General features: G+C 46.2%; 3 protein-coding genes across 8 annotated transcripts in view; 1 reads left to right on the forward strand and 2 right to left on the reverse strand.

The window, feature by feature from the left end:
* Nucleotides 1-1416, reverse strand: part of si:zfos-2326c3.2 (misshapen-like kinase 1) — a 69140-nt gene extending 67724 nt beyond the window's left edge. For all 3 annotated transcript variants that reach the window (XM_051860348.1, XM_051860347.1, XM_051860346.1), the window contains exons 1-2: nt 1167-1416; nt 660-725 (exon numbers count right to left, since the gene is read on the reverse strand). In XM_051860348.1, coding sequence (XP_051716308.1) covers nt 660-725; nt 1167-1223 — 123 coding nt within the window. In that variant the 5' untranslated portion in view covers nt 1224-1416. The remainder of the gene's footprint in view (nt 1-659; nt 726-1166) is intronic.
* LOC127494456 (uncharacterized) overlaps nt 1-14354 on the forward strand; it is a 490338-nt gene that overhangs the window by 18176 nt on the left and 457808 nt on the right. The window lies entirely within an intron of this gene.
* Nucleotides 2380-14354, reverse strand: part of il1rapl2 (interleukin 1 receptor accessory protein-like 2) — a 685297-nt gene continuing 673322 nt past the window's right edge. For all 4 annotated transcript variants that reach the window (XM_051860353.1, XM_051860352.1, XM_051860354.1 and 1 more), the window contains one exon: nt 2380-3450. In XM_051860353.1, the coding sequence (XP_051716313.1) occupies nt 2765-3450 (686 nt within the window). In that variant the 3' untranslated portion in view covers nt 2380-2764. The remainder of the gene's footprint in view (nt 3451-14354) is intronic.

Genomic DNA, 14354 nt, shown 5'->3' on the forward strand with positions numbered 1-14354 from the left:
AGCACTGGTATGTATAGCAACATGGAAAAAGTCACGTGTGGTATATAGTACTTGATGCAATATCACACAATTTCAATATTGAACCCTGAAAAAGAAATACTAATCTGTGTACTTCCCATCAAAAGGGAACACCCTACAAGTTGTGCTGCTTTTACTGCAGTCTTTTTGAAGAATGGCAGTAAGAAGAGAAAAAAGCATCCCGTTGGTTTCTATTGCTCAAGATGATCCACAGTGGGACTATTGCTGTCAAGTGACTTGTGCAACTGTAACAGATCCACCCTGAGCTGAATCAAACACATATGTCTGTGTTACACATCCCACTGCACAGGATGTTTGGGCTTAGAACACACTTCTTTAAAGATGTGATATTTATGTGAAGCATGTTGTGGCCTTCGTGAGGAAGTGAGCTCCACCCAGAGAGTGTGTCAAAGACTAAAACCACACTTGCAGGTTTCATTAGCAAAAATTTCCCACAAACTATTTATGTTACTAGTGTTGCTCGTGGTCAGAGAGCTTTAAGAACAAAAGGCTGATCCACAACAACTGCAATGCTGCACTCTCTTACACATTACTATCATGTTTCACTTACAAAATATGCGAGTTTGAACTTTCAAAAATAAAAAACAATCAAAGCAATGAAAAAAGACACCAGCACAAACCTTGTAAACCTGTCCATACGTCCCATTGCCGACCACCTCGATGAGCTCAAATATCCCTGCAGGATCCTGAAATGAAAAATGACATGGATTGACTGATCAGATACACAAGGCATCTCATTAGGTTTGAGACAATGATGTAGCTTACTCGATTTAAATAAAGCTATGATGTCCACACTGATATCTAGGTTGGCAGTTCGCCGTGATTTGAAACACGGTCCATGTTTTCACTCTACTTAACCCTCTGTGACAATTCCCAGATCATATACGATTGACAATGACAAGTAAAGAAAAAGTACACGAATATTTCCTAAGTGTAAGCGTCAGCTGAGTTTAACAACAACTCTAAACTTGAAATGGCATTTAAAGTAAATTTAAAACATGTTATCGTTACTAAAACAGTGCAAGCGCTGAGAGAAACTTTTTTACCAAGCCTCGACCAATCGTTGCTGTTGAAAAGATGCAAAACTACTGGAATAAGAAAATAAACACAGTAGCACTTGTACTTACCCGTAAAGAGGCGAGGTCAATGTTGCTCAGACTTGTTGTAGTGAAGTCTCTCGCCATTTTTTTGAGCTCGTCTATCAATATCAGTTTCTTAACTGATCATGGTTTAAGGAACAGTATGTCTGCCCATCTTCAGCGTGTTTAATCCTACTATAGCGAAGGCTTAGCTCATGAATATTAATAACATAACGGAACTCTCGCCCAGCAGTTGGAACTGACTTGCTAATGTTGGTAAGTGGGCGTTCACAACAGGCGCATTAACCAATATATCACAGTCCAACTCAGCTGCTAAATATGAATTAGCTCATGTTCCTAGACACTCCCGGAAAGTTACAAAGAAACGTCAATATGATCTAATTAATATTCATATACTAGTCCTTTACTTTAGTAGGATTTGTCATTCCTCAGGACAAACACAGGAAACGCGGAACAGGAGTAAAAAGTGAAAAGCTGCCCCTTCCTCTGCTTGAAACAAAACAAAGCTTCCCATCTCTATATATTAGAGTTTGCTTTTGCTTTTTAAAACTGGCATAAGTTTTATTAAAAACTTTTCATCAAGAATGCGCATTTGAAACATTCTGTCACCATTGTCAGTTTACACTTTACAACATAAAAAACCCCACACATTTCTTCAGTTTGTCCTGCAATTAAAAAGTCATCTCTCAGATTTAATTACTCATATATTTATTATTTATTTATTTTGGTGGTCTGATAACAATTATTTTTTGCAAGGTATATTACAAATCATTTATAAGCTAATTCAAAACTAAAAACATGTGAATCAGACAAGCTGCTGGGTTTGTGAATATTTGTTAAATAACAGCTCGGATATTTGTACTCTTCCACATGTATCTGAAGAGTAAAATGGCATACAAGTTGTGAGTATAGCCTACAAAATGAAATCATTGATTTTAGTTATCATCAATGTCTTTAAACTAGAGTAAGAGGGCAAAATTGCATACAAATTCAATAAATTGATAATGAACATCAATCAATGTTAATAATAAAAACTGTTAGATTAACAGCACTGAAATGCTTAATTTATAGTACAGATACACTATATAAACAAGATGTATCTATCTATAATGTATGAAAAACATAATCAAAACAGAATTCTGATGAAGGAAAACCAAAGCTGTATCAAACATGTAAATACCTCCTCCTTATACTAGCTACAAACAATATTAATGTGCTTATTAGATTTGAATAGTATTTATTTGCATAAATAGAATGTAATATTCTTTAAAGCTCTGAGCTGATGTGTCTTTACATTATTGTGCTATAACAACCAAAGTGATAAAGTCAAATAAAACCTTTAATGTTGGTTCACTTGAAGATGCAGATGCAGTGTTTCATGGAATAACTGTACATGGTATAATAACCTTAAAATTCAAGTAGGAAAACAATATCAGTAGCTCTTCATCTGTCTGAACAAAGTATGAAAACACTAAAGGTTGGAAGAAAGCGAGATAAACCATTCTGTTTCTTCTGCTTTTTTCTCTCTCTTTAACCTTAATTAGATGAAATCATGCAGATAAAAAGGAAGAAAAAATGATATAGACAAAGCTATGTCTCGGGCTGGGCGATTGCTGCGAGGTGCTCTACCAGATATCACTGGAAAGTTCTTGTCCAGACAGCTGTACAAATGGGCTGTTCAAGTGAATATCTTTCTTGGTTTTCTCGATGTTATTTTGTGTCAGACGTCCGTTCAGCAGCGGCATGGGCAAATTGCAGTACATGTGACGGCCGCTGAGCGTGGCTATAGCAGTGGTGGGCAGCTCGTATTCATAGTTGCGGCAGAAATGGCGCATTTCCAGGTGGCCGGGCTCATTATAGTCTGGTATTTCAACGTGAGTTGGCGCTAGCGACGCCGAGGTCGCAGTCATGGCAACCGTAGATACGGCCTGCAGGTCGCCAAAGAGCCCTTGCTCGCCCGAGTCCATGACTTGTCGGCGGGACACGGTCTCTTTTTTCTTAGCTGGCATCTCGTACCGGACCTGCTTCCAGAACTTGGATTTCAGCTGGTTGCTTTTGGGGCCATGCCACTTAATGAGCGACAGCACTCGGATGGTGTGTTTGAGGTCTTCTACTTCCTGGTAGTTGATGACGTTGCGGAGGTCCGAGCATTCAATCATAATCACCTTGATTTCGCCCGTCACCAGCATGCTGTGCAGCCGTGGCTCAAACTGGAAAATGCTCCAACCACGACGGGCCACAAACTCGGGGGTCAAGACGATGATAAGACGCCTGCTCTGCTCCACACTGCGGGCTAGATCCTCAATGTATGCTGGAGACACAGAGAAAGACAAATGACTATGGATGTCATGCACAAATGTCATGCTCCAACAAAAAGAGATTCAAATAAATTGGGTGATTCAGAAAGAGCAACACGCATCATCTGCTTTTAGAGCTTACAGTTTGTGCAAAGCAATATGACATGTGATCTGCAATGACAACTAAATTTAGGGTGTATTTAGGGGTTTGTCCTGTTCCATTTGTGCCATGTGATGGACATGAATACCTCAAATACCTCCAATTACAAAAAATAAATAAATTATTAATAATAATAATAATAATATATATATATATATATATATATATATATATATATATAAAAATTTCTGTCTGATGGACAAAGAAACAGGTAAAACAATATTGTAGAAGACACACCTAGACTTAAAAGAGGGACCTGAGCCATATTGGATACTGTGGGTGTTATGTTTCTGCCGGTGGGTGCCCACACTCCATACCAGTCGGACTGCAAATACATTAACAACAGAGCGTGTGGCTGGGCAAGGCTTAGGCCCAATCCCAGTTCTATTTTATACCCCTTCGCTTAGGCCTTCGCCCTTCCCCTTGCCCCTTGAAACATAGTGGCAAGGTGTAGGGGTGAAAATATTCCCCTGAGAAATGGGATATCAACACACACGTCATCATACCTAGTTTATTTTATTAGTGTCCTGTAACATTTAACCAGTATGAACCAGTAGCGAGGCCAAAAATCTTCAAGTGGGTGGACCCTGGTGAAATATGGTGGACCTCTATATACATATATATAAGATATAAGATTTTAATTAATTATTTAAAAAATATGTTTGAATGAATGATTCAATCATAAAGACTTTTATTGTTTCATTACTGGACGAATTAGCGTTTTCGAACGAATCTCTTGAATAAATTATTAAATTGATACAAATATTTTAACAGTCACTTGTCGCCACCTACTGGGGTAACAATATAATTGATACAATCTTTATAGGCCTACTCAATTTTGATCGCTACTGTTGACATCAGTTTATATCTGAAATATAAACTTTTATCCAAGTATATTGATCTGTTATATCCAATAATTCGAATGTGTGTTAGAAATAATGTTAAAAAGACTTTCTGTGTTTATTATTTATTTATATTTTGAATAAGCCTAAACAAGCACATTTATAGTAAATATAAATAATAATAATAATAATAATAATAATAATAAAAACTAGAATACTGCTAGAATATTTAACTGGAATATTTAATTAGACATGATAAACTAAATAGTCCACTACAAAAAAAAAACAAAAAAAAAAAAAAAGAAAGAAATGCCATATGGGACTCGAATCGGTCAATTCATTACGAACCTTCCGACTGAAGTGATTCACTAGAATGAATCAGATTTTCCAAAACTACACATGAGAGGAGGACCGTTTAAGACGAACTGATTCAATAGAATAACCAGAGCTATACGATGGAGCCGACAGTTTGGTTGTTTACCTCAGCTCGCTCGTCAGTATACAAATGTGACATTAAAAACAGAGACTGCCGCGCTGCACAGCTAATCGTTGGGGAAAAGTATCTTTTTACTGGAAAAGCTTGTGTTGAAAGCAGACAAAGCTATTTAGTGTTTGGAGAGTTACCTTCATAATGGTGTGCGGGAAGGACACAATACTGAACCTTAAAGCTCGATTTAATTTAATTGTCATCACTTCATTTTGTAGAATATGTTTACACACAGGTGACAATGTTACCGTAGAATAAATTGCTACTGTAGAATAAATAGTAAAAATGAAAACAAACCGACACACATAGGCTACTGTTAGCGCGACTCATGGACGATGATGCACGCTGCGTAGAAACAGCTGATGTCACGACTCTAGAAAGCTGAGTTCCCTTTCAGTTGGTCACGTTCGACGTACGTCAGTAGTGACCGACGAATTGGGATATCGCTAAAGAGCCCTATCTGCTTCGAGTAAACTTACAACAAGCCAATGGAATTGGCGTGCGATATTTGCATAATGCGCACCGCCCCCGCCAGGTGGTATAAATAGGGGAGCAGATGCAATCGCACTCTGTCTTTCGCTTCGGAGCCAACTGTGGTGTTCCTGCCTTGGTTCTCAGCTATCTGACTTGGAGTTAAACTCACAAAGCCTTGAAGAGATTTTCAGCAGTCTTGTGTTGGTGTTACGGTACTTTACAGTGAGGTCTTGAGCTGCAGAGGAGCCTGAGCTGTGTGCTCTCAACTGCTGTTTTTACAGCATATTTCCTGCCTGTCTTTGACGGTTGCAATTTGGGCCGGTTCCCTGCTTTGTGATCGGGGAGTGGTGTACCCGATCACATTGCGACTGATCCCTGTGTGCTTCGGCACAAGATCAGAGCTGATTCCCCTTCTAAAAGAGCTTCACAGACGAACCCTGCGTTTTTTTCAAGATGTCATTTCGTCTGTGCGTTACTGGATGCGGTCGTTCCCTGGTCCCCGCTGATGGTCACAATCGCTGCATCACATGTCTGGGCATTCAGCATGCTGAAGCAGCTTTTGTGGATAGTTCATGTTCTCATTGTGGGAACATGACTATCTCAGTGTTGAGATCGAGACTCTCATTCCTTGGTTCTCAGGGAACGAGAACGGGGTCCCCTTCCCTATGCCCCGTTCTGCTGTTTTCTCTGGCTTCGGCCGGGGTGACAGTGCGTCGGCGTGTAGGCAGGGCGATTTGAGGATTACGGTCAGGGCTTCCCTGCTGAACTCCACTTCGCGGGCCCCTGCCCCCTCTGCAACACTGCAGCCTGTCGTGCTGCCGGTGGATCATCCTGGCCTCTCTACGGAGCGACCAGCCGTGTCCTTTGGCGCGCCTGAGGATGATCAGATGTCGATCGCGGCATCGGAAGGTGAGCAGGAGTCCTCGGGAGATGAAGACTCGGCTGCGTTGCCTCCCTCCGGGACAGTAGCATTGCCCTGAGGCCGATCCCGAGATGACGGCTATGCTTTCCCAGGCCGCCGAGAAGGTCGGGCTCGTGTGGAATCCTCCACCGCGTCCCGAACCATCTCGGCTGGCCGATTGGTATCTCGGGGCGGCCCGCGCTGGTCCTCAGCGTCCCGCCCCAGTGCCATTCGTCCCGGAAGTGCATGAGGAGGTGACCAAGTCCTGGAGAGCGCCCTATAGCGTTCGTGCCAGGGCTGGTCCCTCCTCCGCCTTCACCAACTTGGATGGCGGAGAGGCCAAGGGGTACGCTGGGATCCCCCCAGTCGAGTGGTCCGTTGCGATGCAGCTGTGTCCAACGGCCGCCGGCTGGCGCGGTGAACCGCGTCTCCCATCCCGGACCTGTAAATTCTCCTCAGGTTTGACGGAGAAAGCTTACAGAGCCTGTGGACAGGCCGCCTCCGCTCTGCATGCCATGGCCCTTTTGCAGGTGTATCAGGCAAAAGCACTCATGGATATGCCCCAGGGTGGCCTTGACCAGCTGCTTGGGGAGCTGCGTGCTGCCACTGACCTGAAAGTAACGGCACGTTCTGTTGGTCAGACGATGGCTACGCTCGTAGTCCAGCAGCGGCACCTTTGGCTGACCCTGGCCGACAAGAGGGAGACCGATAAGTATCGGTTCCTGGACTCCCCCGTGTCTCAGGTCAGCCTATTCGGCGACGCGGTTGAGAGCTTTGCCCAGCAGTTCTCGGCATCACAGAAGCAGGCTGAGGCCATTAAACATGTCCTGCCCCGGTGGTCCGCTACTGCCTCAACCCCGCCACCGGCTGCACAGCCTCAGTCTGCTCATCGCTGAGGGCGCCCGCCTGTGTCGTCCTCCGCCCCTGCTAAGTTGGCAAAGCAGTAGCCCACACCCACCAAACAGCAGGGAGCTGGTCGCGGACGCGGCGCCCAGCCCGCTCAAGCCAAGCCAGGTGGCAAAAGGTCGAAGAAGCAGCCCTGAGGCGACCTGGAGGAGCGGGATTCAGTTCTGCTGGAGAGGATTCCAGCATCTCTCCCACCCCCGAAGGAGGCCCGGGGGGAATTTGTGTGTTGTCTTGTCCCGCCGCTGGCTCTCCGGAGTCCAGCGGTACCCACCTTTTCACAAAGAGAGCAGTTTCCCAATCCTCCAGGTCTTAAGAGGGCGCGGCTGTCAGTGTGCGAGGTCCCGCCTCGCCACTCTCACCCCCCTCTCATTTCGCCAACAGGTCCCGGTGTGATGGTCGAGGCTGCCTCCCAGCCGTCTCCCATGCACACTGCCACCTCGCAGAGTCTGACCCCACTCCGGGCTGCTATGCCGTCCGAGTCGGGTCCCAGCACTCTGCTTCGCTGCCCCACTCCCGGTACGTCTGTGGTGCCTTTGGTCCCGCTGGCTCGGTGTCTGGAAGCCTGGATAGCGCTCCCCAGCCCGTCACGCTGGCTCATTCGCACTATCAGACTTGGCTAGGCGATTCAGTTCGCCCGGCCTCCCCCGGTCTTCAGGTGTGTCCACTACACTCGCGTGTCTCTGGACAATGCACCTTGTTCTCCGGGCGGAGATTGCTGTCCTCCTGGCGAAGGATGCAATCGAGCCGGTCCCTCCAGCTGATATGGAGTCAAGGTTTTACAGCCCCTACTTCATTGTACCCAAGAAGGGCGGTGGGCTACGGCCAATCCTGGATCTGCGTGTCCTGAATCGGTCCCTTCACAGACTGCCGTTCAAGATGCTTACGCAGAAATGCATTTTCGAATGCATCCGTCCCCAGGATTGGTTTGCAGCGATCGACCTGCAGGATGCATACTTTCATGTCTCGATTCTGCCTCGACACAGACCCTTCCTATGGTTTGTGTTCGAGGGTCGGGCATATCAGTACAAGGTCCTACCCTTTGGGCTGGCCCTGTCGGCCAGCATCTTCACGAAGGTTGCAGAGGCGGCCATTGTTCCGCTCAAGGAACAGGGCGTTCGCATTCTCAACTACCTCGACGACTGGTTCATCCTGGCCAGCTCACGAGAGCATTTGTGCGAACACAAGGACATGGTGTTAGCTCACCTCAGCCGGTTGGGTCTTTGGGTCAACTGGGACAAGAGCAAACTTGCCCCCGGGCAGAGGATCTCTTATCTCGGTATGGAACTGGACTCGGTCGGCCAGACAGCGCGCCTCACCGAGGAGCGCATCCAGTCAGTGTTGAACTGCCTGAGTACGCTCAAGCGCAGGACAGCGGCCCCACTGAAACTCTTTCAGAGGCTCCTGGGGCATATGGCATCCGCAGCTGCAGTCACGCTGCTCAGATTGCTTCATATGAGGCCGCTTCAACACTGGCTCTATGGCCGGGTCCCGAGATGGGCGTGGCAGCGCGGTATGTTCCGTGTCCCCATGACACCGAACTGCCGTCGCACTCTCACCAAGTGATCAGACCCTTCATTCCTGCGGGCTGGAGTTCCCCTCGAACAAGTGTCCAGGCATGTTGTGGTCCTCACAGATGCCTCTGCCACGGAGTGGGGTGCCACGTACAACGGGCATGCAGCGTTGGGTCTGTGGACGGGGCCTCAACTGCATTGGCATATCAATTGCCTCCAGTTGCTTGCAGTACATCTTGCACTGAGCCGCTTCAAGGAGCTGCTGTCAGACAAGCACTTACTGGTCCGCTCGGACAGCACTGCGACCGTTTCGTACATCAACCGCCAGGGTGGTCTATGCTCCTGCCGCATGTTGCAACTCGCCCGCCATCTCTTGCTATGGAGTCATCTGAGGTCACTTCATGCCATTCATGTCCCAGGCATGCTCAACCGTGCAGCCGACGAGCTCTCACAGCAGCCTCCGCTTCCAGGCGAATGGAGACTCCATCCCCAGGTGGTCCAGCTGATTTGGCAGCGCTTCGGTGAGGCACAGATAGATCTGTTCGCCTCCCCGGAGACTGCCCACTGCCAGTTGTTTTATGCCCTGACCGGCGGCACGCTCGGCACGGATGCTCTGGCACACAGCTGGCCCCGGGGCCTGTGCAAGTATGCGTTTCCCCCCAGTGAGCCTTCTCGCACAGCTTCTGTGCAAAGTCAGGGAGGACGAGGAGCAGGTCTTGCTAGTGGCTCCGTATTTGCTCACTCGGACCTGGTTTTCGGATCTGATGCTCCTTGCGACAGCACCTCCCTGGCCCATTCCTCTGAGAAAGGAGCTTCTGACTCAGAGACGCGGCACCCTCTGGCACCCGCGTCCCGACCTGTGGAAACTCCATGTGTGGTCCCTGGACGGGACGTGGAGGTTCTAAGTGATCTCCCGCAAGCGGTTGTCGACACTATCACTTCCGCTAGAGCTCCTTCAACAAGGAACCTCTATGCGTTGAAGTGGAACCTGTTCGTCGAATGGTGTTCCTCTCACCAAGAGGACCCCGATCATGTTTGATCAGATCTGTGCTCTCCTTCCTGCAAGAGGGCTTGGAGCGACGGCTGTCTCCCTCCACCCCCAAGGTGTATGTTGCCGCTATTGCGGCACATCACGACGCAGTCGATGGTAAGTCTTTGGGGAAGCACGATCTGATCGTCAGGTTCCTGAGGGGGGCGAAGAGACTAAATCCGCCTCGCCCTCCCTCCGTACCCTCTTGGGATCTCACCCTGGTACTTACATCTCTCTGGGGTCATCCCTTTGAACCTTTGCAATCAGTCGAGTTAAAAGTACTGTCCCTTAAGACCGTCCTCCTGGTTGCATTGGCCTCGCTCAAGAGGGTAGGGGACGTGCACGCATTTTCGGTTGACGAATCGTGCCTGGAATTCGGGCCCGGTGACTCTCACGTGATCCTGAGACCCCAGCCTGGATATGTGCCCAAGGTTCCTACCACTCCCTTCGGAGGAGGCAGACCCAGCCCTGGCTTTGCTCTGTCCCGTCTGCGCTCTGCGCCTGTACGTGGATAGAACGCGAAGCTTTAGGACCTCAGATCAGCTCTTTGTCTGTTACAGAGGCCAGCAGAAGGGAAAGGCTGTCTCCAAGCAGAGGATGGCCCACTGGATAGTGGACGCCATCGCCTTGGCGTATCAGTTCCAAGGCGTGCCTTGCCAGCTTGGGTTGAGAGCCCACTCCACCAGAGGAGTGGCCTCTTCCTGGGCGCTGGCGCATGGCGCCTCGCTGACAGATATCTGTAGAGCTGCGGGCTGGGCGACACTCAACACATTCGCTAGATTCTATAGCCTTCATGTGGAACCGGTTTCTTCCAGTGTACTCGCTTCCAGCAGCCGGTAGATGCGAAGAGCCACGTAAAAAGCCACGTTCTCCACGTAAATTCCTCCCCTGCAGGGTAGGTTGTGGCCTCCGCAGCATCCCCTACGGGTTCGCTTCCACAGTGTTGTCTTTGTCTTACTGTAGTAGGTCTTGCGGAACAGCAGTAGACTCTCTCGGCGTAAGCTCGCCCCCTTCTCCGCCCCACTGGTGCGCCGGGTGGCTAGAGCTTGCGCTGGGTGCTGGAAGGGGTCTGTAACTGTGCCGTTTTATTTGGGATCCCAATTCATCGGTCACTACTGATGTACGTCAAACGTGACCGACTGAAATGGAATGTCTCGGTTACGTATGTAACCCTCGTTCCCTGAAGGAGGGAACGGAGACGTACGTCCCGTCGCCACAGTTCCTGTGCCCTCGCTGTAGTGCGGACACCAGTTGTCTCCTCAGCAAAAAACTGCGATTGCATCTGCTTCCCTATTTATACCACCTGGCGGGGGCGGTGCGCATTATGCAAATATCGCACGGCAATTCCATTGGCTTGTTGTAAGTTTACTTGAAGCAGATAGGGCTCTCTAGCGATATCCCAATTCGTTGGTCACTACTGACGTACGTCTCCGTTCCCTCCTTCAGGGAACGAGGGTTACATACGTAACCGAGACGTTTACCAGTGTGAAATAAAAACATATTAGATGTATTTTTAATAATACATTTTTCAAATTATATATAGGCCTTCACAACAGATATGCTTATTTCCAGTGTCTGGAAATAAAATGAAATATTCTGGCACCTTTGATTGGGTGGGCCAGCCATCAATCTGGGTGGGCCAGTGCCACCCTGGCCCTTCTGTAGCCTCGCCACTGGTATGAACAGCAATGAAGTCCGCATATCAACAGAAATCAGGTGTGAGCACGTTTAACAGATTACTCACTCCCAAAGTTGTTTTGGTCTGTATTTTGGACTTCAGAAAACGACGTTCGGTTTCAGTTAGAAAACGTATAAGCCTGAGTTTCCCAAGACAATACAGAATGATACAGAACGTACAAGACTGGTGGAGCTGCTTTTCCATCAGGCCAAGCTGTTTGTTTAACCGTTCCATTCTGTGCCGAGCGGGCCAGTACGGATATGGTTTCATTTTCTACTGTGGTGCTGCGATAACGGAGCTCTTTGCAATGTAATAGAAACAAGTCAGTTGTTGCCTTTGTTATCGCAAGAGTTTACAGACGATACGAGATGTAAATAGCGACTGCATTATGAAGGATGACCAGATACAGTTAAAAGAAATATTATTCATTTGTGTTCACATCATTCAAATAGCGCGTTTAGCAAGCTACGGAGAAACTGGCGGCCAGGTAACACACAAGTGATCGATCCTGAGTGGAAATATCACTACCATGATCACTACACGCATTCTAGCAGCACGGTAGTAGCAGGGAAATTTTTCATACCCCTTCGTTCGAAGTGTGGTCTTGAAAAATCTTCGTTTGAAGGGCTATCTGGCCCTTCCCCTTACCCCTACCACTCCAGCCAAAAGAGAATCGAGACACCCCTACCCCTTCACATGAACGCGCAAAACGAAGGGGTAGGGGAAAGGGAAGGGGTAAGACGTAGAAATGGGATTGGGCCTTAGCCTTCCCCTGGCCACTGGCATGAGACTAGCGTGGAATTTTATTACTAAAACAGTGCCTGCTGCTGCTTCTGACTGATTTTAGAGGGAAAAGCTGCCCATAACTGCTGGTCTACGATTAGTTTTCTCCATAATATTAGCATAATGGCGAAACAGATTTGGCAAACGATCCAGTGTGCATCTGTGTTTGCACTCTGGAGAGTGTCAAAGGTTTCTATTTACAATGTGTTTTGCAGCATTGAGTGATGTAGACAATCACAAACATATCTGTTGATTTCTTGAACGCAATGGCCAATCAGAAGTGTTTAAGTTAGCACTGAACAAAAAAGCTGGTGTTTTGAGCGGTGAGTGTATTCTGAGCTCTGCGCTCACAAAACCTCTCATTATAACAAACAAATTGCAGACATTATGTAAATAAGAGATTCATTGTGCAGCTTCATTCATTATAACAGAACTTTGTGAGATCGCAATGAGTTAAGAAGAGTGATAGCTTTAGTGATTATAAAGTTATTATAAATTATAAATCCCACGTACAGTATGGTTGCTTTTCTGTTAAAATTCACAGTTGTTTGTGAACAATTTAATAACAAATAATTTATTGGAAGCTTCTAATGTGTAGACTTGTCTTGTGTAGACTTGTTTAACAATCTATTGTGTAGGTAGGTTGTGCGGTAAATTGAAACTTAAAAGGAAAAGTATTTGTTTTTAAAGGGGAAGTGCATCTCACTAGCCTGGAGTTGGTTCACTCCGCCTATGATTACCAACCAAACTAAAACACACATTCCCAGATCTCAATCATGTTTTTGATTGGATAAAATGAATGGAGAATATATTGTGTTTTTCCTTGGGTGCTTGAGCCCCCGAGCACCCACGGGAGCGGCACCTATGGTGGGAAGTAAGCAACCACCTACAGTAGCAAACATCCAGAACATCTTAGCAGCTGGTGGGCAATGTGCTAAAACATTATACTGCATAGAAATGCCCCAGCAATCACCCAGGACACTGTAGTAACTGCATAGCAGCACACAATCAGTCAACCCCCCCCATTTTTAAGGAGTCATAAAATCAAAATGTTACAGTGATACAACTGTTCTGATATCATAACGGAAAAAGGCCTTAAGAAAACCATAAGTAGATTAGTAAGAAAACTATGGAAGCTTGTTTCCGCCACGGAATAAAACAATTTAAAAGATAATTGCGACTTTTTATCTTACAATTCTGACTTTTTCCTCACAATTATAATTAGACTATAACAAAGTCCCTTTAAGACAAGTCATTTCACTCAGCAGCCATCTTTGAAATGCCTCTTGAGCATTCAAGTGCAGCTCCTATCTCTTTGAATGGGGAAACATCAAATTCTCCAAAGCTGTTTGCCAAGCTTCCGATTAAATTTCATATTTGAAATCACCAATGAAATCTGACAACAACTGTCTCATAAATTTTGTTTCTAAACACTCAAATCATGACAAAAAAAAAAACAAAACAAAAAAACAGTATTTTTCAGGCTGGATCAAGCTAATGCGCGTCTCTTGTGCCTCATTTTGGAGGCGCACATCTGACTGTTTCTACAGGAACTGGAGATTCTAACAGCTGCTGTAGTGACGCGATGACTTTACCAATCGGCGATTGGCTCTTATTTAGAAGGCGGGACTTATTCCACCATATTGTGCGTTGCACTTTTTCCCATTCAAAACAATACGAGTGATGTGTCTTGTGTTATTATATAGTCTTTGACTATAATTTCATGATATTTGTAACTGCTGCATGTGTAAAATATGTTAATGAAGCATTAAAGTCCCCATGAAATCAAAATTAAAGTTTTTTGGCTTTTAGTATGAATATGTTAGTCTTACTGTTATCTATAGGCTAGTGTGCTCCAAAACAATGACAAAATTCACATTTAGAAGATATAAGCATTCAAAGCATAAAGTCTTCTGTCCAATATGGATCAACGATTTTGATGACATCACCCTGCAGTTCAGCTTTTCATCAGATGTTTTGTCCAATCAAATGCTCTCTAGAATCTAAAGTATCCTGTCCCCTACATTATAAATAGACGCTGAAGCTGCGGCTAAAATCAGTCACTTGTTCACACAATTACAATTTTCTACATGGTGAATGGCACATAGTGCACTATATAGGGGTTCACAAGTTCACATGTACATGA

This window comes from Ctenopharyngodon idella, chromosome 14, assembly GCF_019924925.1.
Source record: "Ctenopharyngodon idella isolate HZGC_01 chromosome 14, HZGC01, whole genome shotgun sequence".
Taxonomy (NCBI): Eukaryota; Metazoa; Chordata; class Actinopteri; order Cypriniformes; family Xenocyprididae; genus Ctenopharyngodon; species Ctenopharyngodon idella.